A 23,134-nucleotide genomic window follows, 5' to 3' on the forward strand; every position below is an offset into this window, starting at 1 on the left:
AGGACACCATAAGTAGCAGAGTTCACACATTTAGCAATAGCAAAATCTTACGGTACGATATCTGCAGCAGGAGAATGTCTAATGCGACGCGACGTGAGACAGGCCACGGAGAGGGATTGGCGGAGTGATATTGTGACGGATTCATTTAAAGGTAACGGCATGATGAAGCCTTAATAAATGTGGAGTTTTAGGCTTTGGGACATATGAGATGTAATAAGACGACACTGCTCCCTGCCTCAGCCCACAATACTGTATCTTGAAACGACCCCAAAAAAATATAACGAGAAAGAACCGTCCAATGAATATTTTTCACATTCCTGTCCTTGAGGAGAATCAAACTATTAGAAAAAAAAAAATAAAAAAAATAACACGGACAAAAGGAGTTATGCAAGTGGTAGGAAGGAAGTAGAAAAAAAAACCCCATCCACATTCCAAGCATGTATACGCAGCGTAATTATGACAGGGGCTGACATTTACAGCAGATCAGTGAGAAGTTGTGAGGATGCATGCACGAGCCAAAAGCTTATGGCCATAATTAAACTCACCATATTTATAACGCCATTCTTGTTAGGAAGATAGATAATTACCTCACACATGCTGCGGGATCACTGATCCGACATTTAACGGTCGTACCGGGAAACTAACCTGCATATGACTACCTGGGGTTGTAATCTCAGGTCTACACTTGTCCGTCATGACTTTCATATCTTATTTGGCGTTTCTGACACATGACTTTTCATTTTGGCATTAGATTGGTTTCTCAATGATTAAACTATTGCTCTAACTGTTTTTCTTAAGGTCTTAACTTTTGAATTGCAAGTACAAGAATATTCAAAATGGTATTCATTTACAGCTCTGAAAAATAATATGAAAATGAAATAACCCCACAAACCTTTTGGGGACTTTTCATTTTCTGCAAATACATAATCCAAATGAAAAATATTGCATCTTCTATGGCACGGATGGGGAACTGGTGGCCCCTCTTGGGTGACTGAATGCATTGAGAAATGTATTCTGAAAAACGAAATTTATTTTGCACGTATGCATATATTTTGTCCATATTGAAAATGGCATTTTTGTCATAGCTCTTGTAAGGAAGTGTATGGTCCCTATGTGGAAGTTGGCAATCGAGGGACGACTTACATGGGAGTGATGGAAATGTGCGAAATCTCGTTTTATTACCCTCAGCATTTATGAGTAGAAATACGGAGGGTGAATCTAAAAAGGCTTTTTATGTGGGATCTATGGTACTTATTTTTTTGTTTGTGAAGAAATCCTCCCAAACCTAAGGACAAGATTTCTCCTGGGGAAACAACGGTTAATTATACATCAGCATGGCCGTGTTTGCAGCTCGTCTTCTGTCTCTCAGTGAGGTAAATCGATAAATGTAACAGCTTGACGCACACCTGGAATTGTGGCTGTTGGCTTTGCTCGCCTTCTGGTCGGACACAAAGATGTCATAGTGTGATCAAGCTGACACAAAAGCCGGATAGACTGAAAGGAATACACAGACGAAAAGCTGTCGTGGCTTTTCACACATTTATCTGGCAATTTGATAATATTGTTACATTACATGTTATTTTGACATTCAAAGGAATTTGTGTCATGACAACAGGTAACATTTACAAGTTGCGATAGCTCTGTCAAATTAACTAAAACATTACATTTCAAATGTTCGTTATCATTGATAAGGCTTGCAATTATTTAAATACAAAACAAAATACAATTGCATGGAACTGAATGTAATTTCATTTAATAGTTTTCAGGGAGTTTTAGGAGGCGGGTGTGATGTCAGAGGAACCCAGACAAGGTGTTTTTTATTTTTTTATTTTATTTTTTTAACCTTACTCGAATAAAGTGGGATAAGACTATGTTGCACATCTACTACAGTAGGCGTTCCAGCATGTGGGCTGGGATGAGGGCTGCATGTAAATGTCTTTATTTCTTGATCCTTTGGGTATTTTCATGAAAGCAGGCCACAAACACGTTTTTTTTTTTTTTTTAAAAGATACCAAGGAACTCTTCTAGGTAATAGTGACGTTTTTTTTTGTTTTTTTTTTTAAATGAGTGTAATGATGTCCTCCACATACCAGGGTCACAATGAAAAGAATATCGTTGCAATTTCACAAGAAAAATGATATTTTGTGAAAAGTAAAACAAATTTTAGAAAACACACACAATACAGTATGCTCCCCAAAATCTGACAGCTACGTTGATATTCAAATTCTCAATTTTTGGGGAACACCCTGCATTGCAGATTAATTCTCTCAGCATTCTTGTTATGTTTTATTGGAATTTGACCTTTTTTTTTCCCCAATTTAAATGTGGCTCTCAAGCACCTTTTTATTTAGCAGAGTATTTTTTGTTTTCAACACTGCACTGGCAAGCATGCAATCACATTCATCACTAGAAATTAAGCATACACATTTTACTCCCCAACAAAGATGAATTGAAATAAAGATCAATTAAACCAGGTCGAAACACTCAATTATGTGTTACTGCATTTTTGCTTTATGTTAAGGTGGTGCTGCCTGAACCCTACTGCACTTGTTTAACAATCATACCTTCTAGCCAGAAAAATCCACACAAGCATGGCTTGCTTCAATTGTAACAATGCACAGTACTGAATTAGACTTAAGAACCTAAACACATTTTTTTTTTAATCATGCAGATTCACATATTGCATAACAAAGAGCACAGATCGAGTACTTATTTATCATAAGTGATTCCTACATTCATGGGAAAATGAGCACACATCTGAATGTGCATTGTTTAGCGTACAGTTTCTAAAAGTTTCAATTCAGAGCTATTATCTATTACAACATTTATCGGTGTGCACAAACATTTGTCATGTTTCCAATTATTCTGTCAATTTCGTAGAGGTGACCAGTTTATCCGAATGTCGTTTCCACGTGGCTCTTTGGTCCTTTTCTTCATTCAGCACGTCAGTCAGATCTGTCAAGGACAGAGATCATTTATTCATGTAGCTCGAGTACAACATTGAAAGACTATGTAAAAACAGGAGTCGTGTGTTGTATTAGGAGCACACAATAATGAGGAAATGGATAAATGCCAATACGTTTCCTCTATAAATCTCTTTCACTGTAAACATTTTCAAATGTAACAAACCGGCAAAGGAGACAGAAAAAACAATGACCAACAGAGGGAGACAGAAAGGGAAGCTTCGCCAAACTGCGCCCCAATATTCTGAGATGAAAAAGAGAAACATAAGGAAGAGGGAGAGGGGAAAAAAAAAACAAGTCACAAACTATGCTCCTATAAGGGAGGGGTGCAGTATGGGTTAGGGGGAAAAAAAAAACAAAAACAAAAAAATTTATATAACATTCCTAAAAAATGTCCGATCACTGGTGACGCTGTTTTGGCATTTCAGTTTTTCCTCCTAACATGACATGCTTTTTGGAGTTAATATTATTACATAACTATACTTGAAATCTCCACCAATCAATCACAATTGGACCAAGTAATTGCACAGGGAAATCTCAATCTGGAACATGATACTCCAAACGCAAGCTGAACATTAACATCTACAAGGAATCCTGTAAGGCCAAACAGAGAGGGAGCCAATAGTGCGGCAGCATTGATTTGTGTCACAACAACAGCCAAGATGTATCTGCCTGTTTTTGTGGTGGGAATGAAAATCATTACATGAAGACATGTATATAAATCAGTATTACGCCAAATCGCCGGGTATGTGTTGATACACTGTTTCGGATTTTTATTTTGCCAAACATTTTGGAAACTATTATTCTGTGTTCTACTTTACAATCATTTGCTACTTTGTGTTCTTCCATCATGTAAGGGGCATGTGGAGGTTGCAGTACATAGGTTAGTGGTTGTTCTCCTTGTCCCCTGGACTCATAGCAGTTGAGATGGGCTTAAATAAAGGGGGCAGAAAATAGAAAGCATGACGACTCCCAGCCACTGGCCGTCTGTGTTCTTGTTCATTGGACACCTGTTAACTTGAGACCGCAATGCATTTGGCCATTTGCCCTTTCTACTTTCAATACCGCCCAACCGCTACCGCTTCCACTTGTCATGTGCGCCACTGTCCTGCCGCAACAGTGACAGCCAAATGCCCTAGTTATCACCCACATGGCAGCATCGGCCAATGAGGTGCATAGTTTCTCCTATGTGCAAAGGGGTCGTAATCAAGGACTTCACGAGAGACGCTAGGTGCAGTTCTCAGTGTGCCGACGAAGGGGGAGTTCTATCACATCATGATGAATAGTTGAGGTTATGGTTTATTTATTTTTAAAATTAGCATCACTCAACGTTATTTATATCGCACTTCATGCCATTAGTTCAAGCCGGGGCTTGGAAAACAGAAGCCCCTTGTGTCCCTGTCCTCTGCTCTCGGAACAAAAAGTTTAGAGATAATAATCAAATTCGACATTTCCCAATATGCTGTTAAGCGTGCCAGCTGCTATACCTTCAAGATCTCTTCAGGGCCTCTTGTGGATTTTTACAAAGGCAAGCAGTAGGCCATGAAGCGGTTTAAAAGTGAGATTAGCCCATCGCATGTCTGAAATAGAATATCCAACAGCAGCCCTTGACCTTTTAACAACCTTGTTTGAACATGCTAAGAGATTGCTTTCTTACAACTGTGCATGCATAAATCCGTCCCGGTCACAGTACAGCACAAGCATGCCATTAATGACCTCTATAAAAAAAACAACATGGAACGCATGCCATTTTCTGCATTTGATTTTTGTCGAATGCTAGCATTTGGATCTTTTTTCGACTTTTTAGTTCTCTGCAACTGCGCTCGCCTGATGGCTTTCCCTTTGGCTATTTGTGTCAAGGTGGAGGGCGACAGCGTGGGCATGTTTATGGCGACATGTCAAATTTCAATTTACTGAAAGCAATCAAGAGCGGTTGAGATTTGCGAGATCGCTACGATTACTTCGGAGACGTATTGATCTTAGACAAAAGAGCCCTAATTTCTAGGATGAAGTATGATAAAACTGCGGGCTCAATGCAGCGCTGCAGCATTCATGCTTTGTAAGGCATATTGATCCGGTTGTGGCTGAAAGTTAGTGATTTTCCTGGTCTCTTTTCACACTCAATGAAGTACACAAAAGCCACATGATCTTTAGAAAAATAAGCAGCATTAGGGAAAGAAGTCAGAGATGCAGGAGATAAGCGGCACAAGGAAAACAATTGGGTTTCTTTAAACACTGATCTGATAACTTTTATCAACTGGGGTTTGTCTTCCATGATAACATTGCCAATTTTATTACATTTCCTACAAACTGATTAAACTCCTCGTTTGCCATTCTGTTGTAGCAATTTCACTCGCTGTTTGTAAGAGATTGTGAGATATGACGAAGAGCCTGTAAAAAGATTGCACACAATTAAGCGGAACTTTTTTTTGCTATTCCAACTTTTACACATTGTAAATTGCACTTAGTTTCGCTACACTGAAAATGTAGGATGTGAACCGAGCAGACTTTAATTGTTTGAGAAGCTCTATGAAAGGCCAGAGTATTATATCAAAAAGTGATAATTATACTACTTAAATAACTTAACGGAGAGTACTTTTTAAAGTGTATCAGCCACATATTCACCTTGAGGCTCAAAAAAATTCACCGCAATTGACCGAAATGTCATTTTTTTGACATTTATTAAGTACATTTAACAACATTCAAATCTGCCAAGACACCATTAATGGTTTATATTCCTTTATTTTCAGCAGATTCAGCTTTATCATGTTATTGGAAAAGAGAGAGGAGCTCTGTTTTTTTCTGAATGATGTGGTCTGAGGTTTAGAATAGTCTTGCAAAGGGAACAGTGTTGGCAGATATTGAAAGATATGTGCAGGCAATACGTGCGAGTCCGGGGTATGAGTTTTTTCTTGGCGACTGCAACGGGCACTCACTCAGCCATGTGATTCTGATTCATTGTGGTCCAGTGTAATTTGAAGTTTCTTGCCTGCCTCGGCCTTTGTGTCTGAATCAGAAGTCGCGAGGAAGAAGATGAGTATTGCGCCTTTCTTTTATGGTACGTCTTCTGTTGTTTCAGGTCACTGATCCTGGGCCTCTCTTTCCTCTTTCACAAGTTAAATGAGTGAACATCAGATCTGGGCAGCCAATTTGAAACCCTTAAACCGAGGGTCTTGCGCAGTTGCAATCTGGAGCCAGGTAAGGATTCTGCTTTCCTTTTTGATGGGAAAAGTAATCACTAAGGGCCATTTTAAATGTATAATGGTGACTGGGTCATCGGGAAAAAAAATGGGAGTACTCTGCGCCTAGGATTTATATGTCAAATCTGTCCTCCTTGGAGCACAACCTTGTCAGAAAAAAAATAGAATTAACCTGGATGGTTCAAGTAGCTCCTCTAACTTCGGAAGCTAGACGTTTGTCAGCATTTTTTTTTCTTCTTTTTACATCCGTTTTCTATGGCTTATGCTGTTCAGGGTCGCGGATGAGATGGAACCTATCCAAGCCAACATAAATAAAAAATGTCCAATTAAAGACCAGGCTCTGTTATGTAAGATGTGTTATTGACTTCATGAAGTTACTTGAAGTTTTAAAGTGGTCCAAGGCTGATTTTTTTTTTTTTTTTTCCCTCTCTGCCTGTTCTATTAAACAACTTTATTAAGGTCACCAGTTTGAAAGCAGAAGCAACCAACCGAGCAATTTGTGAATGGGAACTGTGCACATTTTTATTTTACTTCCTGAAAAAAATAGTCTACTTTTATTGTTATGATTTTCAACTCAAGCAGCTAGTGGACACAATGCGGATTTGTAGTTTGGCGTTAACGGTGCGGTTAAATTGACTGAAAGGACCGATCGATAAAGCACAGCGTTGGATCCACGGTGTCTAATCTTCAGTGATCAATGAGGAGTCAAGCTAATACAGAAGCTAATCGAATATGGCGTCTTTAAAGGTTAAAGCATTTCACAAACTGCTTTGTCTTCTGACACATGGCTGCCCTTCGGAACGTTCTTTCATCATCTGTGCCAGAAAAAAAAAAACAATCTTCACTGAGCTCGCATGGTTTTGATTATGAGGTTTTCACATTACATATATGAATCACCCATTGGTATGATTTTGGCTCATTATGCTTAAAAAAAAAAAAAGTTTATGATGGGGAAACAGTGGGCTTTTAGATCAGCCTAAATGCATTTGGGATTTCTGATTTGCGTAAGGGGGAGAGTGGGAATGTATACAAGTGAATAACTTGTCCCTTGAGAGCTTTTTATTTGTATTAGTAGACGTCACACACTAATTAATAACGTGGTCACACAATACAAATCTGTGAGAAGCGTAGGAAAGAAGCATTTGTTTAAAGAATGCCAAATTGGGTGCTCTTCTTTGTTTACAGTCCTCGCCACTTCAATGTCAAATGTCTTTACTTTCAGACTCCATGCCTTATGTTGAGGTCAGTTGGTGCACTTAAGTGTTTTGTGAGACTAAAGGTACTCTTCTTGGTGCCGTCTTCGAGTTGGGCTCAGGCTCTATTGATCACCATAGACTTTTGGAATCACTTAATGTCAAAAGTGGAAAGATAGAATGAGAGTGGCTGTTGTTCACACAAACTTTCCACATCCATCCAATGTCAAAAATATCCTGAGGGTGGTCAAACCTCCACTGGACTAAAAAAATGTAACTAGTCTAGCTCTTTCTTGTTTTTTTTTTTTTTACTGAAAAATGAACTTTTCCTTATTCTATCAATATTGCCACAATGGGGTGATCTTGAGTGCCAACCTTCACTGCTTTAAATTCAACTAGAGTGGCTTAAACGGACTCGCTGGCCACAATTTTAGGTTTACCTTTAATATATATTTGAACATGTTCGACTACAAGAGCTGTATGTGCTATTGTGATTGTAGTTTGCAGTGGTACTGAATAACTCTACATCCATACATTACAGACTGCAACAAGTTTATTTGCAAATAGATTCACGTAAAAAAAATATTTTAAATTATTTTGAGAGGAGAAAAAAAAAAAGCCATAAAAATAGGAGATTTTAGTCAAAGGAATAATTTTTCAAAATATGTACTAATATTGTGAGAATCAGGTCACGTATATGAGCTTGAGAACCTGCTTTCTTGAAGTGATTGAATAAGAAATTAATATTTTCCCTGTTGGGCCGAGACTATGAGAAGAGTGAGGATCTAAAAGGCTACTATCAGGGGGAAAGTTTTTTTCTTTAAAAAAAAGTGCCATTATTCATTTTACAAGGTCAGCATCCATCCTTGATAACCTCAATGCAAAAAAAAAAAAAATGCCTCTGCAGTTGCACAGTAGGAGTGAATATCAATCAGGATGAGTGACAACGCCGCACTGACAATCCCCACGGCTCATCTCACATGTTCTGCAAGCAGGTGATGACTTATGATTGAGGAGGCCAGAAATTTAGTAAAAGTGTTCTCAAACCACTCTTCACACCTAAACATTCAATTGATATCTGTCAGCCTCCAGAAACCATTTCGACTATTAGACAACAATAACATAGAATAGAAATGTCACATATTCAGGTTGTTTTATAATGTACATTGGTAAAAAAAAAAAAGAATTTCAATACTGTCGTAAATCCTTTTTCTTTTAAAATTTCTACTTCCGTGCATTGTTCATTTCCTTCCCTTATCTGGTATGAAAGGAAGACGCCCGCTCCGCAATGAACATGCAAGCTACCGCATAATATACCATGTATCGAGAACGTGAAAAGTGGAGCAATTAATCCCTGTTATGCAACATGTTTCCATGTCTAATTGCTCACTTTGCGGAGTCCCCACCCCTTGATACTGCCCCCTATTAAATATGGATGGACTTGCTATTGTTGCTGAGACAGCATTTCAATAGTGCCCTAAACCAATGTCTTCATCAATTATAGTCCCGTTCATATTAACATCGCCTTTTAATGCTAATCTTGCTCACTTGAGAGGGACTTTTCATCCTTTGTACATATACGGAGCATGGAATAATTGAACAAGTGCAAACGGGATTACACTTTAAATCGACTGCAATGCAGCTAAAGTACAAACTATAAAGCAGGCTGCTACCAATGATTTTTTTCCCCCCCTGCCATTTCCTGTGTCCACTGGCCTTTTCCTGCCTTTTGTTACTGTAATTATGATACTATCAAGCGTCATTATGAGTTAGAGGCACTTTGTAATTGTCAGCCAGGGATCTGTCATTGTGTGGATTCATGTATTTAACCTGTGATATTTTATCGAGGAACCTTTCTGCTCCGCTTGAGAATTCGACAGTAAAACCGCTGCACTCTTGAGACTCGCAATATAAAATCATCAAAGGAAAACCAATCCAGAGAAGCAAAACAGAGTTCCTAATCATTTTAAGAAAGGGAAACACATTACCACCGACTATTCACAAATGACTCACTCTCAATTTATTGCCAAATGTATTTTTCAAAGGGCCGCCCTTATCACCCGAGAGACCATTTCATTTTGCTGATAAGAAAATGAATAATGAATAAAATGTCAGTGCAAAACTCTGCTTTTATAGTATGTACTTTATGCGCCAGCTATGGCTTTATGGATAATATATTGTAAATGACCCAATATTTTCATTACAGAGTTGGAAAGTTCACAAACAAATACATTTCTATCTTTGATGCGTTTTCCCCTGAACCATCATTTAAAGGGAAGTCAACCCCCAAATGTTCTTTTCAATAATATGTGGAATGCACCCTCACTAGTCTAAACACGGCATTTTGATCATTACTGCATTTGTGGAATAAGAAGCAAAATCCTTCCGTTTTTATTCCTCTCAGGGGGTAGCCATTTTGTCACTTGCTCTTGACTGAAAATGACAAAATGGCCGCCCCCTGAATTAAAAACAGGTGGATTTTGCGGCTTGATTCGTATTCTACAAACGCAATATTAATCAGAATATCAAGTTTAGCTGAATGGGGCTGCATAGAAGATATTGTCAGGAAACCTTCTGAATTGACTTCGTCTTCAACAATATCCACTTTTTTACAGTTAAGCCTGGTTCATACGGCAGGATAATCTGCTTTATTTTAACCCCGGACCTGACAATCGTAGGTCGGGGCCTACTCTCGTAATGGCTCTGAAGATAATCTTAGCAGGTAATCCTGCCGTGTGTGGTGTGCTCAGACGGATCTCGGCTGCTGGTCCGACGTCAAATCGGTGATATTCAACATGTTGGATTGTTTTGGCCCAACTTCGCACCGTGTGTTGTGTCTCGTTTTTGTTCTCGAGGGGTTTTGCGAGATTTTCCGTCTGAAGTGAGAATATACGTGAATGAAGCGATTCGTGTGTGACGTGTTGACCTTATAAGAAAAAAAATGATATAAATAAGTTACCCGATGTTAACAATAACATGTAGAAACTATTGCGTACTCGCTCTTGTGTTTGAATGTTAAAAAACGAATATGGATGCGTGTTTGTTTGCGCATCCTGCATTTGGCTGGTGACCAGTCCAGGATGTACCCACTCGCTCACAGTGAGCTGGGAAAATATCAACATCACCCACGACGCTCATGAAGACAATCGCTATAGGAAATGGATGCCGATGTCTGTGCACATTCCCCTCCGTCGCACTACAATAAATTTTTTCCAGTTTCCTCTGAAGGAAACATTCGCAACGGACATCTAAAATTAGGACGCGGGTTTCTCAGTTGTTTTTATGAGATGAAATTCCGAATTATGGCCCTAACGGCCCATCATAAAATACCCGCATTGACAAATGCATACATTCAGACAAAAGACTCATTTTTCCCCCCCAAAAGAAAAAAAAAAATCTGCATTTTCTATGAATGAATGAAAACACTAACATTCACCTGATTACAATAAATGTATGCTCTTACAATATAATCATTTAAAATTACTATTACAGTGATTATTGCTTTAGATCTTTGTGACAGGTCACTTTAAACCCAACCTTATGTTTTTGTATCAATTGTCTTAAAATCTTGCGTTAGGCTACAAATCAGGACCGCCCGAATGAACAAAAGCACAATGAAAACATGCCTACCTCACAAGCTGCTGTTGTGGGCACGCAACGAGGCTGTATGCGTGAGCATGAAACTCTCCGTACACTGCTGACTGCTCGCGGATGGCGACCTGCGTGGCGAGCGCTGCATGCGGCCCCTGCGGTCAAAAAAACTTCCGGCTGACCAGGACCGGTTGTGCTTCCTCAAGTATTCCTTGTAGTTCTTGGTGAGCAGTGTGTATAGGAATGGATTGATGCAGCTGTTGGAGTACGTCAGACATGTCGTCAGGTAATTGATGTTGCGCTTGGCAGTGGAGGACAGGGGCAGTGACGGATGGTACTGACCCAGGAGTTGCCATATCCAAAAAGGCAAGAAACATGCCCAAAAGAGGAGCACAATGGTGAAAATCAGGTAGAGAACCTTTGGGGGGGGGGGGGATAAATGCAAAGAGAAACGGTTTAAGATCAATAAATCACAGAAGCTCTGTTTCCAGGGAAAGCAACACATAAATATTTACTATAACCCACTCAAATATTTTACACCCGCTAAAATCACTAAACTTTGCCAAAAACATTTTTGGCTGACACTGATGTAGAATATTCCATTTCTAATTATGTTTACACGTTAGCAAGAATAGTTCCGGTATGGCGTCATACCATGAATGCCTGAGTCACATTCAGCAACTTCATTATCTCAATTTTCTTGTGCTTTCCTTTTTTTGTGGTTAGTAGTTACACTATCTTGGAAATCAAATCAGAAACAAACATTTATTTTTATAGGACATAGTGGTGCAATGGGTGCGAGCATTTTTTATAGCGTGGATGTTTACGGCATCTCCGCAATTTGGCCGGTGTCCCTCATTCGGGTTTGCGATTGTGGAGCTGAATGCCTCATCATGGCCACTCAGATGGCTTCCTGCTACGTGCCGCATGTGCTCTTATCATGTGTGCACTTGATACGAGTCCTGACAGTGATGTCTGTTGCCAACGTGTTTGTGAGAAAGAGCAATGCAGGAGTAAACAGATCAATTCATATTTCATCTTAGCCATGTGATGAAGAAGGGGAAACGGGACAACAGGTTATGGCCCCAAAAAAAATTGATTTTTTTTTTTTTTTTTCCCACAGTAGACTGAAATGACATCATAGTTGCTCAGGGCTCAGAAAACAACCAATCACGGCTCACCTGTTTTCTGAAGCTTAGCCCTGATCGGTTGTTACCTGAGCCCTGAGCAATTGTGACGTCATTTTCAGTCGTCGGCAAGTAACAAAATGGCCTCCCCCTGAAATGGACAAAAACAAAAGTTGATTTTACTACTCAACTCAAATCAATCAGAATGCCGTGTTTAGACTAGTGGGGCCGCATAGAACTTATTGCAAAGAATTTTTTTGGGCTGACTTCCCCCTTTTAAAATAAATAAATAAACTAAAATAATAATGCTCTAAGAGTGAGAACCACTGACCTTCAGATTGGGAAGTTTATTGGTCGTCTTGAAGGTCACCGTCTGTGAAACCCAGTAAGTCCGAGCAAGCTGGATGTAGAGGTAGCCAATGATCAGTCCCGGGGCAACAATGCTCGTGCCAAAAAGGAAGGTGATGTAAATCTTATAGGACATGGATGACAAGGTGGGAAGACACATAGCCTTGTTGCCCACCTTCATCAGCTGAATGCTCACAATCATCGGTAACGTGAGGATGAAAGAAGCGCCCCAGATTAGCAGAGCAATGGCTTTTCGATACTTTTTGGAGCGTTTCACCGTATCCAATGGTTTGAGCACGGCAAAGTAGCGCTCAGTGCTCATGATGGTCAGTGTGAAGATGCTGGCGTGCATGGTCAGAAAGTCCATGCTGATAAGGACCCGGCAGCCAACGTCCCCAAAGTACCACCGCTTGAGAAAGTGTGTGCACACTACGAACGGGATGGTGAGCAGATACAGCAGGTCTGCCAAAGCGAGGTTGATGATATAAATGTACATCGAAGCTGCGTTCCGCATGGAATGGCACATCACCACTAGGGTGTAGATGTTTCCCAAGACTCCCACGAGAAACATGATGGACAGAATGGTGCCAATGGTGAAGGTGGCAGCCGGGTCCTCGTGAGAGCTTTGAGGGGGCTCGGTGGCATTGGTGCTCCTTTCCACCAGGACTCCTGCGGGCTCCATGGACACAGCGGACACGGTATCTCCGGAGACGCTATAAGAGAAAGATAAGGAGTCGGTGAAAAGATTGAAGGTCCTATCAATGAATGTGTCAGGGCCTCAATAGTAGCGAGATCATTGACATGGACACGTTATGAAGCTGATAAAAAAAAAAAAAAAATCTGTGTCTGCATCCCATGGACATGATCAAATTGGGAGTCTCAAATTGACAGCTTCGGTTGTCGTTCGTTTGTTGCCTTCCCTTGTCTACAAGCGAAAAGCAACCTCAATCGGGTCGAAGTCGGGCCACTGAATATTCTGACATTGAAAAGACGTCAATTTCTTTGTCTTAAAGAGTCTTGAGCAAATTTGCACAACAGCTCAGGCACAGCGTACACTTCTATCATCGGCTCTCTGCCATGTATTCATTTTTTCATAATCTGGAGGTACGCCATACTGCTCGTAGATGTGAGGAGATTAACCTTGGACAAGAGCCATTATGAGGAAAGCATACACTCTTAAGGCTTCCAAACCAGCTCTGAAAATAACTTGTGCCAGGGGTGCTTTAAAACGATACTAAAACACCATGAGTGGTTTGATTCATAACGGTTAATATCCTGACTGGCAATGATTTATAACAGTTCTAGACGGTTATATAAAAATGTATCGTTATCTCTCAAACAGTGCTGAGTGCACCGACAATATATTTTCCCCCAAAGTCTTCAAGAAATCACTTTGAATGGGCAAGCCTGTTAAAAAAAAACCCCGTGGAGCAATTTTACAAGTCGCCCTGTCTGCCTGCCCTTTGCAACTCGAATGAAATGACCATGCAAGTTCGTACCTGTGTTGTCTTGCTTGAAAGAAGCCTTCAGCGCGTCGCAGCAGTTCCATCAGCCATGCTTTTGTCGGACTCTTCCCTTCCAAACTTGGCACGCATGTCCAAAATTTCACACTCCATAAAAAGCGGCTTCTACCGGATGCCCACGAGGTGAAACAAGGTGAACGAAAACAAATTTATCCAGTTGTCTCGAGGATCACAAAATCTCTCAAATGGTAATCCCAAGGTGTCTTGAGGTGAAAGGTCCCGATTTAGATCAGCCTCACAAGTTCTCTTCAAGTGCATCCGTGCATCTCGGCAGCAAAGTTGTGACGTGAAAGGAGCAGGGAAAATATCCAACCATATCGAAAAATCAAGACAGCTCTTCGATGGACTGAAGAGAAATGACGATCACACTCAAGCTTCCATCCGCCTCGGAGAATCCCCCTCGGCGAGTGAGTGAGAGTGAGGTAGAGAGGCAGTGAGGGAGGGGAGGGAGAGAGAGAGCAAGTGAGGCTCTCTTACTATTAAAAAAAAAAAAAAAAATGGGAGGGAGAAGACAGAAAAGAGCTGGCACTGGTGAGGTATGCAGGAAATGCGCTCTCCACAACTGTCTCAAGCTGCCGCCCATTTCCACACTGATGTATAGAAATATAAACAAATGAAAAATCGCAGACCGTATTTACAATCCTCCTGACGTGCTAATGACGTAACTAGAACAGCTACAGATGTGAGCAGTTACAGGGAAAAACTCATATTTTGAAAAAATCAGCTTGTAATTTCATGAGAATAAAGTATCGGTCGTAATATTACAAGTTTTGTGCCTCTCGTTGGGTTTCGGTCATCGAACCAGAAGTCTTTAAAAGAAAATTACAGTCTACAATGATTAATTAATGACAGGTCCCTAGAGAAAGACAACTTTTACTGGTCTCTGACCGTTTGTGTTTGTGTTAGGATTCTGAAGAGAAGGCCATTAATTATCTGCACTTTTCATTCTTCAGGATTCTTAAAAAAAAAAAAAAAAAAAAAAAATTCTATGCCTTTAAAATGATCCAGTATACTTAGTTTGATTTACATATTTGAACTATTGGACTGATAAACTGAAAACGGATCCTGTTATTTCTCAAAAATGTAAGTCTTGCCACATAAGCCTATTCAAGCAGTTTTTTCCCCCTGATTACTAACAGTCTGGCCTGGTCGCAGTTCATTTCTAATAGAGTGTTGACCATTGTAAAAACAACAAATTGGTTTGCAAATACTGCGTATCTAGTGGCTTATTTTGAACTAAACATCATGAGTTCAATCAGCTAATTTTGTTTGCCTTTTTCAGAAATGTACAAGGAGCAAAATAGGACAATTTAATACTGTACAATTCAATATCAATTCATATCCATAACCAGTGCTAAATGAAAACCTTTCCGGCATCTAATTCAATTGTGCGGATGGAGCCAATGTTGGTACAACGTCTGCGTTTCATTCAGTGTGGTCACCATTACAAAAGCCAAATGAGGTAATAGTCTGTGAAATCGCAGCCTGTAAGTCTGAATGTGCTGTTATTTTGTAATGTCAAATAAAATGCCCTCGGTCTGTCCAAAGACTCAGACCGGCGCTGTCTGCCAAATTCCCACACGAGGCTCGCACCGACCGGCATGAAACTCAAGATGCGCCAATTTCACACCCAAGCGCGTGCGCCGTCTACGGAAATAGAGTCCCCCCCGTCCTTATCAAAGCTTTTAAATCAGTGTTAACAGCTGGATGGGGAAATGGTTTCTTACTCCAAAACTGTCTAAATCTGATGCATTTGGCTTCTGCTACGCCCTGTGATATATTGGGGAGTCCGGGCTGTTGTCGGCATTTCGCCCCATGTCAGCACCTTTCGCCTGAAGTCGCCTGTGACTGGCTCTAGCTCCCTCTGACATTGAACAGGATAAGTGGAATAGAAAATGGATGGATAGACAGTTCTGCATGTCCCCATTACTAGTTGAAATACGAGCGCTATAACTTTGCTTAGCACATCGTAGCGCACCCCTTAAAAAAAAAAAAAGACTTGATTGACTTGTCATGTACAGTTGTGCAATGTTTTTAGGCCACCTCTAGCTTTGTTGTTTTAATGACCTTTTCCCAAAGCAGGTACGATCCTCGATTTCAATTCTTTTCATGGTGGCCAAACTATGGCCATCTCTCACTTCCTTGTTTTCAACCAATCAAAAACCATTGTTGCCATCAACAACTCAACCACAGCCTGTTGTGTGGTCTGAGAAGATGATGAGGATGTTACTTGTGACAGCTTGATGGCCAAGGAAAGAAAAGAAAGAAATAAAAAATGGCCCGAGACCGATGTAGGTTGTCTGTGTGGAGACCAGACCACAACACATGGACTCTAAAGTATGTTTATGGATTAGTGAGTCCAGCCAAACCACAGCAGGCAATGAACATTTGGCAAATTTTTCATGGGAAAAAAAAAAAAAAAATGAGGTACTGTCTGGGAACATGGTGTCCCCCTGGTACATTTGTGGTTTTAATAGAATATGTCCTGCAGGAGTCTACGTACATGTGCAGTAAATGTAAGTCTGCAGTACATTTGGCTGGTAAAGACATGCGTCACTGTTACATTCACACACGATGGATCATTTAACCTTGCATTCATGTCACAATTATTTGGTCCTCCATAGAGAGACTCTTATAATAGTGATTTGAAATCTGTCTTATGTGGTGTCGTCTTCTTTGTAATTTGCTATTAAAGAGATGAGAAAATCTCTTACCTGGTGTTGGATTCAGCCATAATTGGATGAAAAAAGGAGAATCATTTTGACCTTGTTGAAACACCTGTGAATCCCAATGTACAAACAGTTCTTGTTAGTGAGCGTGGGCACGTCGCCGGTACCTTAATCAATGTGAGCGTGTGCATTTGGGAGATTTTCTAATATGAGACATCCCTGCACCGTCGTCTTGAGGCTTTGGGTAAAGAAAAGTGAAGCCCATGGATTTCTCTTAATGCATTGCTTGATTGAAAGCATGCGAGGGGACAAATAATGAACAAACATATAGCATGTCTGGCATCCCGCGTGCTCACCTGTTTTCTAAAGCTGAGCCGTGATTGGTCGCTACCTGAGCCCTGAGCGGTTGTGATGTCATTTTCAGTCGACAGAATTGACAAAATGGATCCATTTTTTAGCCAGAGATGGCTAAAAATGAGTGGATTAACTCTTATTCCACAAACGCAACATTTATCACTTGTTTCAACTAGTGGGCTTTCATAGAACATATTCTTGAAAAAAATATGTTTGGGTTGATTTCCTGTCTGCTCGCCAAAGAGGAGCTTCCCTTCGGCCCACCTTTTGTGATCTTTGACCTAAAATCTGTTTTACAAATCAGCACCCCTCAGCCAATGAATTGTTTTGATTAGAGCTGGGTAGAGTAGCCAAACATTTTACACAGGCAAAAGTTCTGTTGCTTGTCAAATACTTACCCGAATGAAAATAATTAAAAACTAATCAATTACTGAGTAACTTTCAAATAATGCATGAATGTCCTATAGACAAAAATAAAGTACAGCGTGTGATAGTTGTTTCCACATTGAAATTTGTGACTAATTACAAGCTCAAATGTCACTTTTAATAATCAATTCAAATACAAGTTCTATTTAGTGCCAGTGTAAAAAGAATTCTGCATGAGTAACGACAGTCTTCATTATGACATCTTTTGAAACAGGACACTTCAGTTAAAGCAACACTATGTCCGTTTTTGTTGATTATTGCGGCGCCATGTGGACAAAAGCGGGTAGTGTTTTGACAAAAGTCAACCACATTTCCCATGTGCCAGCGCGTCGTGTCGTGAAATCCTGAGCTCCTGCTATTACCTTTCTATTTCCAATGGCTGTGTGAAAGATGAATAGCGATGAGGTAATGAATCTAATTTTGTTCAAACAATATGTTTACTTTTTTTGGGGGGCTTCTGCCATGACACCAGTAATAGCACGTAGATGTTCGAATCGACTTCCGTCCTTATAGCAAAATGAGGAAGTGAGTATGCCGTAAAGCAATTCAGGACATTTGTATTTTTTTTGTGTGCCAGGGTTGCTCCCATCCTCCTCAAAGTTGCTTAGTGCTAGTAAAAAACGATATAGAACCCCCCAGGGCATGACAAAAGTCCCATTCAACTACTTGAAAGTCAATGTTTCATCAAAAAACTTGTGAAAGAAAATTATTACGGTCGAATTCTTGCCCAGTGCTGCTTTAATAAAACCTGGGAGTGACATGAAAAATGAAGAGCTCTTTCCAAAAAGCTCATGAATGAGTAATCGTTTGGATGATTCTCAGACCCTTTGCCCAAAATAATTGCACGCTTCACCTATAAGGCTGTCACTGCAAACCATGTTGAGCTTCTGAAGAGAGATTCTATTGCGTCAAGCTCAAGCTGCTCATGGTGACAAAGGTGTGAGGCGATGTACGATGATCTGCGAGGCACTCAAATGAATGAAATGAATCAAGGAGGTTGTTTCCACAGGCAATTCTACACACATTAATAGTCAGGAGAATTGAAGTCCTCAGCCAAGCCTCTCAATATTCAGTCTCTAACTGCCTTCCTCCTTGAGAATATGCGGCAAGTTAATAGAATTGAAGATTACAATGCAGATGGTTTTGTAACAGCGTTCCAGTTAAGTTAGAATTTACTACATGGGGATGGAAATAATTTATAGTCAGAAAGAGACTCCAATCCATTGCAGGACACTGCTAAACCTTATTCTTACATTTCGGAGTACAATAAATCTCTTCCAGGGATCAAACATTTGCCAGTGTATGACTTTGAAACCTTAAAGCGGAAGTCAACCCAAACATATATTTTTTTCCAGAATGTGTTCCATGCAGGCCTCCTAGTTGAAATACGGCATTCTGATTAATATTGGGTTTGTGGAATATAAATTAAGCAGAAAAATGCAGCCACTTTTAGCCATCTCAGGGGGCGGCCATTTTGCTACTTCTGTCGAATGAAGAATCAAAATTGCTCAGGGCTCAGATAACGACCGATCACGGCTCACCTGTTTTCTGAACTGAGACGAGTGGGCCTGCATAGAACATATTCCGGGAAAAAAAAACATGTTTGGATTGACTTCCTCTTTAATGCTGAATGACTATGTGAATTTAAAATGGCTTGAACATACTACTACAAGTACTACTACGACGATCTTAAGTAGAGATGACAACCAGAGTACACAGAAACTGTTTTTAACAGGAAGGTGGTGAACGTTTTCCCCCCCCATAATTTTTGATAGTATATACTGTATATATAAACAGATTACAATAACCCTCCTGTTTTGAATCCATTACATTCGTCCTGTGTATTAAGCTGTCTCAGCACCATTATGGCTGCCAGAAGAGGTTTATTATTATAATTTTGTATAAATTATTGTCCACAGGAAATATAGCCAAGGAACATTGAGTTGAATGCTTTTTGCCAGGGGGACTTGTGCATAAAATTTAATAGGACACTAGCAGCAAGACAAGTATATAATCATAAGTAATTTGTTCAGCATTTTCTACACTTGTCCAAGCAGGAGACATCTGTGTTAATATATATTGCCGAGTGCATTTTTAGTCTACTTTGTCACATAAAATTACGAAGCGTGGCCCTTTCGATAAATTAATTGCTATCATCACAATGGAAAAACAGGAACAGTCTACTGAAAAACAGGAAGGCAACTTAGCTAATGAGCGACAAATTTAGAAATTCAAAATCATTAGAGAGAATATAAAAACAGAGAGCTTACTTACTCTCCGGCTGTCGAATTGTACGGCTCGATGCTCTACGTTATAAATTTAATATTCAGCCTAACAGCTGAGAAGCTCCTTGACAAGTCGGTGCCAAGAAAGACTATAATTAGTTGGATGTCAAGTGTCACAGCAGTTGAAATGCCCTTCGAAGATACTTACGTAAGTTTCCTTTGAAAGCGGGAAGGTTTTGTACAACTAAATAAAAGCATAGAAACAAAGTCATGAGGGTTGCCATATAGTGGAGAACACATGGCCTTTATTTAGCCGTAAACTATATATGAGCAAGGAGGAAGGAATATCAATACTACTATCATTTCTAGAGCAAACTTTTCATTTAATGGAGGCTTCATCAGACACATCACACACACTCACACAGACAAAAAGTTACAAAGCTCTTGCCAGGCCTCAAACCAGTGTTCATCCTCATTTTCACATCTATGGGCAATTAGAATTCAATTCAGGCAGACCTGCTAACCGCTATGCTGCCAGTAAAAATCCAAGCAAACCAAAATGCATCACAACAAACCACACAGTAACTCTTACTTCATATTACTGCGCTTATTATTCTTAAAGAGATACCAACACAAACATATTCATTTGAAGAATATGTTCGATGCAAGCCCACTAGTTGAAACAAGTAAGTGATAAATATTGCGTTTGAGGAATAAGAGTTAATCCACTCATTTTTAGCCATCTCTGGGGACGGCCATTTTGTCACTACTGTCAACTGAAAATGACATCACGGCTGAGCTTTAGAAAACAGGCAAACTGCGATTTGTCGTTCTCTGAGCCCTGGGTAGTTGTAATGTCATTGTCAGTCGACAGAAATGACAAAATGGCCGCCCCCTGAGATGGCTAAAAAGGGGTGGATTTTGCTGCTTAACTCATTCCACAAACGCAATATTAATCAGAATGCCATATTTCAACTAGTGGGCCTGCTAGGAACATTCTCGTGAAAACAATACATCTCGGTTGAGTTCACTTTAAGATTTATTTATTTTTTTAAGATTAAGTTTAAAATACGAGCTATAGTGAAACAACACAAATACTGGTACTGTAAATACATCTTGGAGCGATATTGGCTCATTTAGGACTTTACTTTGGCTCCCTTTTCAGCGAATGTTAATCCTATTTTTTTAATTTTGAACTTGCTTCTCGAATGAAGGCTGGGTAGGGTTCAACCTGAATTTCAAATAGGCCGTCTTTGGCAACAAGACAGTAAGATTGTGGAATTATTCAGACGGCAAGGTGCCTCAGCGCTCTCATAATCATCACGAGGACATGATTCACTGAAGCACAATATGAAGAGATAGCTGCTAATCATGCTTACAAATGATTCTCTACGGCTTGCATAAGTTGTACGGCACACAAACACTCACTTGCAACGCATTCAATATATCTGCACGAGCCATTGAGATGTATCCGTTTGTTTTTTACGCAGATAATCAGGAATAGACGTGCAGTTCTAGCACGGTTTAAAGGATATACTGTACAAATAATTTGGTGGTTAGTGGGATGAGTATCTGTTACATAAGAAGCAGTGATGCCAGTTTTTCAGAGTCACGCCAAGCATAGAAAAGTTGCTGCACCCGTGCAAGCCTATCGCAACACACACTGCTGTCTGGTCTTGAGTTTCGGTTTGCACAGCATTTGCCAGCTAATTGCCAAGCGCTGCAAACAAAGTGAGCTAAAACGTATTTCGCTGGACATCAGAAATGTTGTCTCCCTTGAAATGGAAGAAAGAGTAAAGCAAATGAGCAGTGGGTGCTAAGTGGTATTGCCGTCTTTGCTAAACTGTTGCCGTGATCTCATTTCACTCATCACTTTGATCCATAATCCTTCATTCCAACTGCCAGCAGCGGTTTAAAATCGCCAAGCCACATCTCACAGTTTTCAGAGTGGGAATCAAAGGGGGACAGTGGATCCTTCAAAAGCCTCGAAAGTCTTAACCCTACTAAATAAGCCTTTAAAGTCACACAAAAACGTAATCATTTGTCATCGCGTGAGACTTGTACATGCATGCTGATACTTTAACCCAGTCGGCATCTAGGGAGGATTTACTCCGTGTGTTTTGCTTTTTGTTTATCTTAAAAAAAAAAAAAAAATGTCACCGCAGAAGAGGAAAAGAGTGATGATGACCATAACAACCGGAAATTAGTGAACTTAGTGATGTCAAGGTAGCATCACTGTCTCAAAGTAATCCTCCGACTGCGTATTTATCATCGACATTAAGAGTGAGTACACAATGCATTCTTCAAGTTTTTATGTACAATGATTTAGCAGGACTTTTATATTGTTTTACATAAGACAGCTAAGGATGATAACATGTTACCTAAAAATGTCTTGTTTTTGAAACTAGCAAACATTTGAATATAGGGTACATAGAACTAAAACAAGAGAAAGATTGCTGCCATTTATGTTGATAATTGTATCTTTGTTTTGACAGCTTTCACACACTCATTTATGAATTCCTGCTACTGCCCTTTTGAAAAAAAATCTTTTCTGGAAAATGATGTTCTGTTGCGCTCCTGAGGATCATTTCTGGTTAAGTCGAAAATGCAACTCATGGTGGGAACTGTCAAGCAAAATGATTAGGATCCCGGTCTGAGTTATTCCATAAGGGACAAAAGAAAACATCTCTGCAGCCTGTTTCCATGAGAGTTTAGTAAGAAATTAAAAGTATGAGAAACTAAACTGTATTCCAGCAATGGGTGCACAAAAAAAACACCACATTTGTAATTTCTGTCAAGACTCCCTTTTCCATCTAAATGACTTGTTTGTTCGACAAAGGGCAAGTGGCTCACTGCAGTCAAGTGGCAGTAAATGACACAAGTGTAGGGCTAAGTAATGTGGCCCAAAAATGAAGATTTAAATTTTTAGGGCGGGGGGGTTGTTTGTTTTTGGCTGAACAACAGAGCATCGTACGTGCCATTATTGTCCGGCTGAATCGCAGATCACCGGCATGAAATAAGCAACACCAATAAAATTACTTGGTGACACACATCTATGTATTCCTATTTTTAATGTAATTGAGTTCATAAATTGCTTTACCTTGCCAGACGCGCCGCTTGTACATGTGTCCACAACGATCCTCGATCCAGAAGGTTGCTTGACTTATTATAGCATGTCCACGACGTTCCATTAGTGGGCTCAACATGCGTTCCAAAGTGATCAGTCATGCATGTAATTATTCGTGCGAGCGTGCGTTGAGCAAAAAGTAGGGCTTCCACGTTGACCCTCTGGCAGTTCAAAAACTACCCACTTCCGACAAGTGAACAAATGATTTCACCACCTGTGCGGACGTACCACGTGACAAGCACCTCATATACCAATTAACCAGTAAACACCTTCAATACAATTATACCCACTTATTTACAATATGTGACACAGTGCTGGCACCTACAGTTTGTTTCATTTAAAATAAAATAAAAACAGCTTCCAGCAATAGATCCACTAACATCAATGG

At 40.0% G+C, this 23,134-nt stretch overlaps 2 protein-coding genes and 1 long non-coding RNA gene across 10 annotated transcripts in view; 1 reads left to right on the forward strand and 2 right to left on the reverse strand.

Annotated features, from left to right (window-relative positions):
• Window positions 1-22,805, reverse strand: part of LOC147129307 (urotensin-2 receptor) — a 38,318-nt gene extending 15,513 nt beyond the window's left edge. For 2 of the 3 annotated variants that reach the window (XM_086017544.1, XM_086017546.1), the window contains exons 1-2: window positions 22,720-22,805; window positions 16,660-16,723 (exon numbers count right to left, since the gene is read on the reverse strand). The gene's annotated coding sequence lies outside the window, so the exon portion shown is untranslated. Of the gene's footprint in view, window positions 1-16,659; window positions 16,724-19,668; window positions 19,756-22,719 lie in introns of those variants that run through there. The other variant, XM_086017545.1, reaches the window with a different exon arrangement.
• LOC147129308 (uncharacterized) overlaps window positions 1-23,134 on the forward strand; it is a 39,932-nt gene that overhangs the window by 11,949 nt on the left and 4,849 nt on the right. The window contains exon 5 of the long non-coding RNA XR_015082736.1: window positions 6,043-6,161. This is a non-coding gene — a long non-coding RNA (uncharacterized LOC147129308). The remainder of the gene's footprint in view (window positions 1-6,042; window positions 6,162-23,134) is intronic.
• On the reverse strand, window positions 1,526-22,801 carry uts2r1 (urotensin 2 receptor 1). Of its 6 annotated transcripts, none has more exons than XM_086017538.1 (6): window positions 22,720-22,801; window positions 16,660-16,723; window positions 13,922-14,535; window positions 12,406-13,135; window positions 10,987-11,365; window positions 1,526-2,955 (listed from the first exon to the last, which is right to left on the reverse strand). In XM_086017538.1, the coding sequence occupies exons 3-5, from the start codon at window positions 13,969-13,971 to the stop codon at window positions 10,988-10,990; spliced, it is 1,158 nt and encodes a 385-aa protein (XP_085873664.1). In that variant the 5' UTR covers window positions 13,972-14,535; window positions 16,660-16,723; window positions 22,720-22,801; the 3' UTR covers window positions 1,526-2,955; window position 10,987. The 6 variants fall into 6 exon arrangements, with proteins under 6 accessions (XP_085873664.1, XP_085873663.1, XP_085873665.1 ...); XM_086017537.1 differs by lacking the exon at window positions 22,720-22,801 and adding an exon at window positions 19,669-19,789 and having other exon boundaries at window positions 13,922-14,050; XM_086017539.1 differs by lacking the exon at window positions 22,720-22,801 and adding an exon at window positions 19,669-19,712.

This window comes from Filicampus tigris, chromosome 19, assembly GCF_054856515.1.
Source record: "Filicampus tigris isolate MCC_2025a chromosome 19, RoL_Ftig_1.0, whole genome shotgun sequence".
Classification (NCBI taxonomy): Eukaryota; Metazoa; Chordata; class Actinopteri; order Syngnathiformes; family Syngnathidae; genus Filicampus; species Filicampus tigris.

Coding starts and splice junctions, on each gene's coding strand:
- uts2r1 (XM_086017537.1), bottom strand. CDS start 16,679: ATGGCTGAATCCAACACCAG. Junction 13,136..13,921: donor TTTCAAGCAAGACAACACAG/GTACGAACTTGC, acceptor TTTCTCTTATAG/CGTCTCCGGAGATACCGTGT. Junction 11,366..12,405: donor ATAAACTTCCCAATCTGAAG/GTCAGTGGTTCT, acceptor CCCCCCCCAAAG/GTTCTCTACCTGATTTTCAC.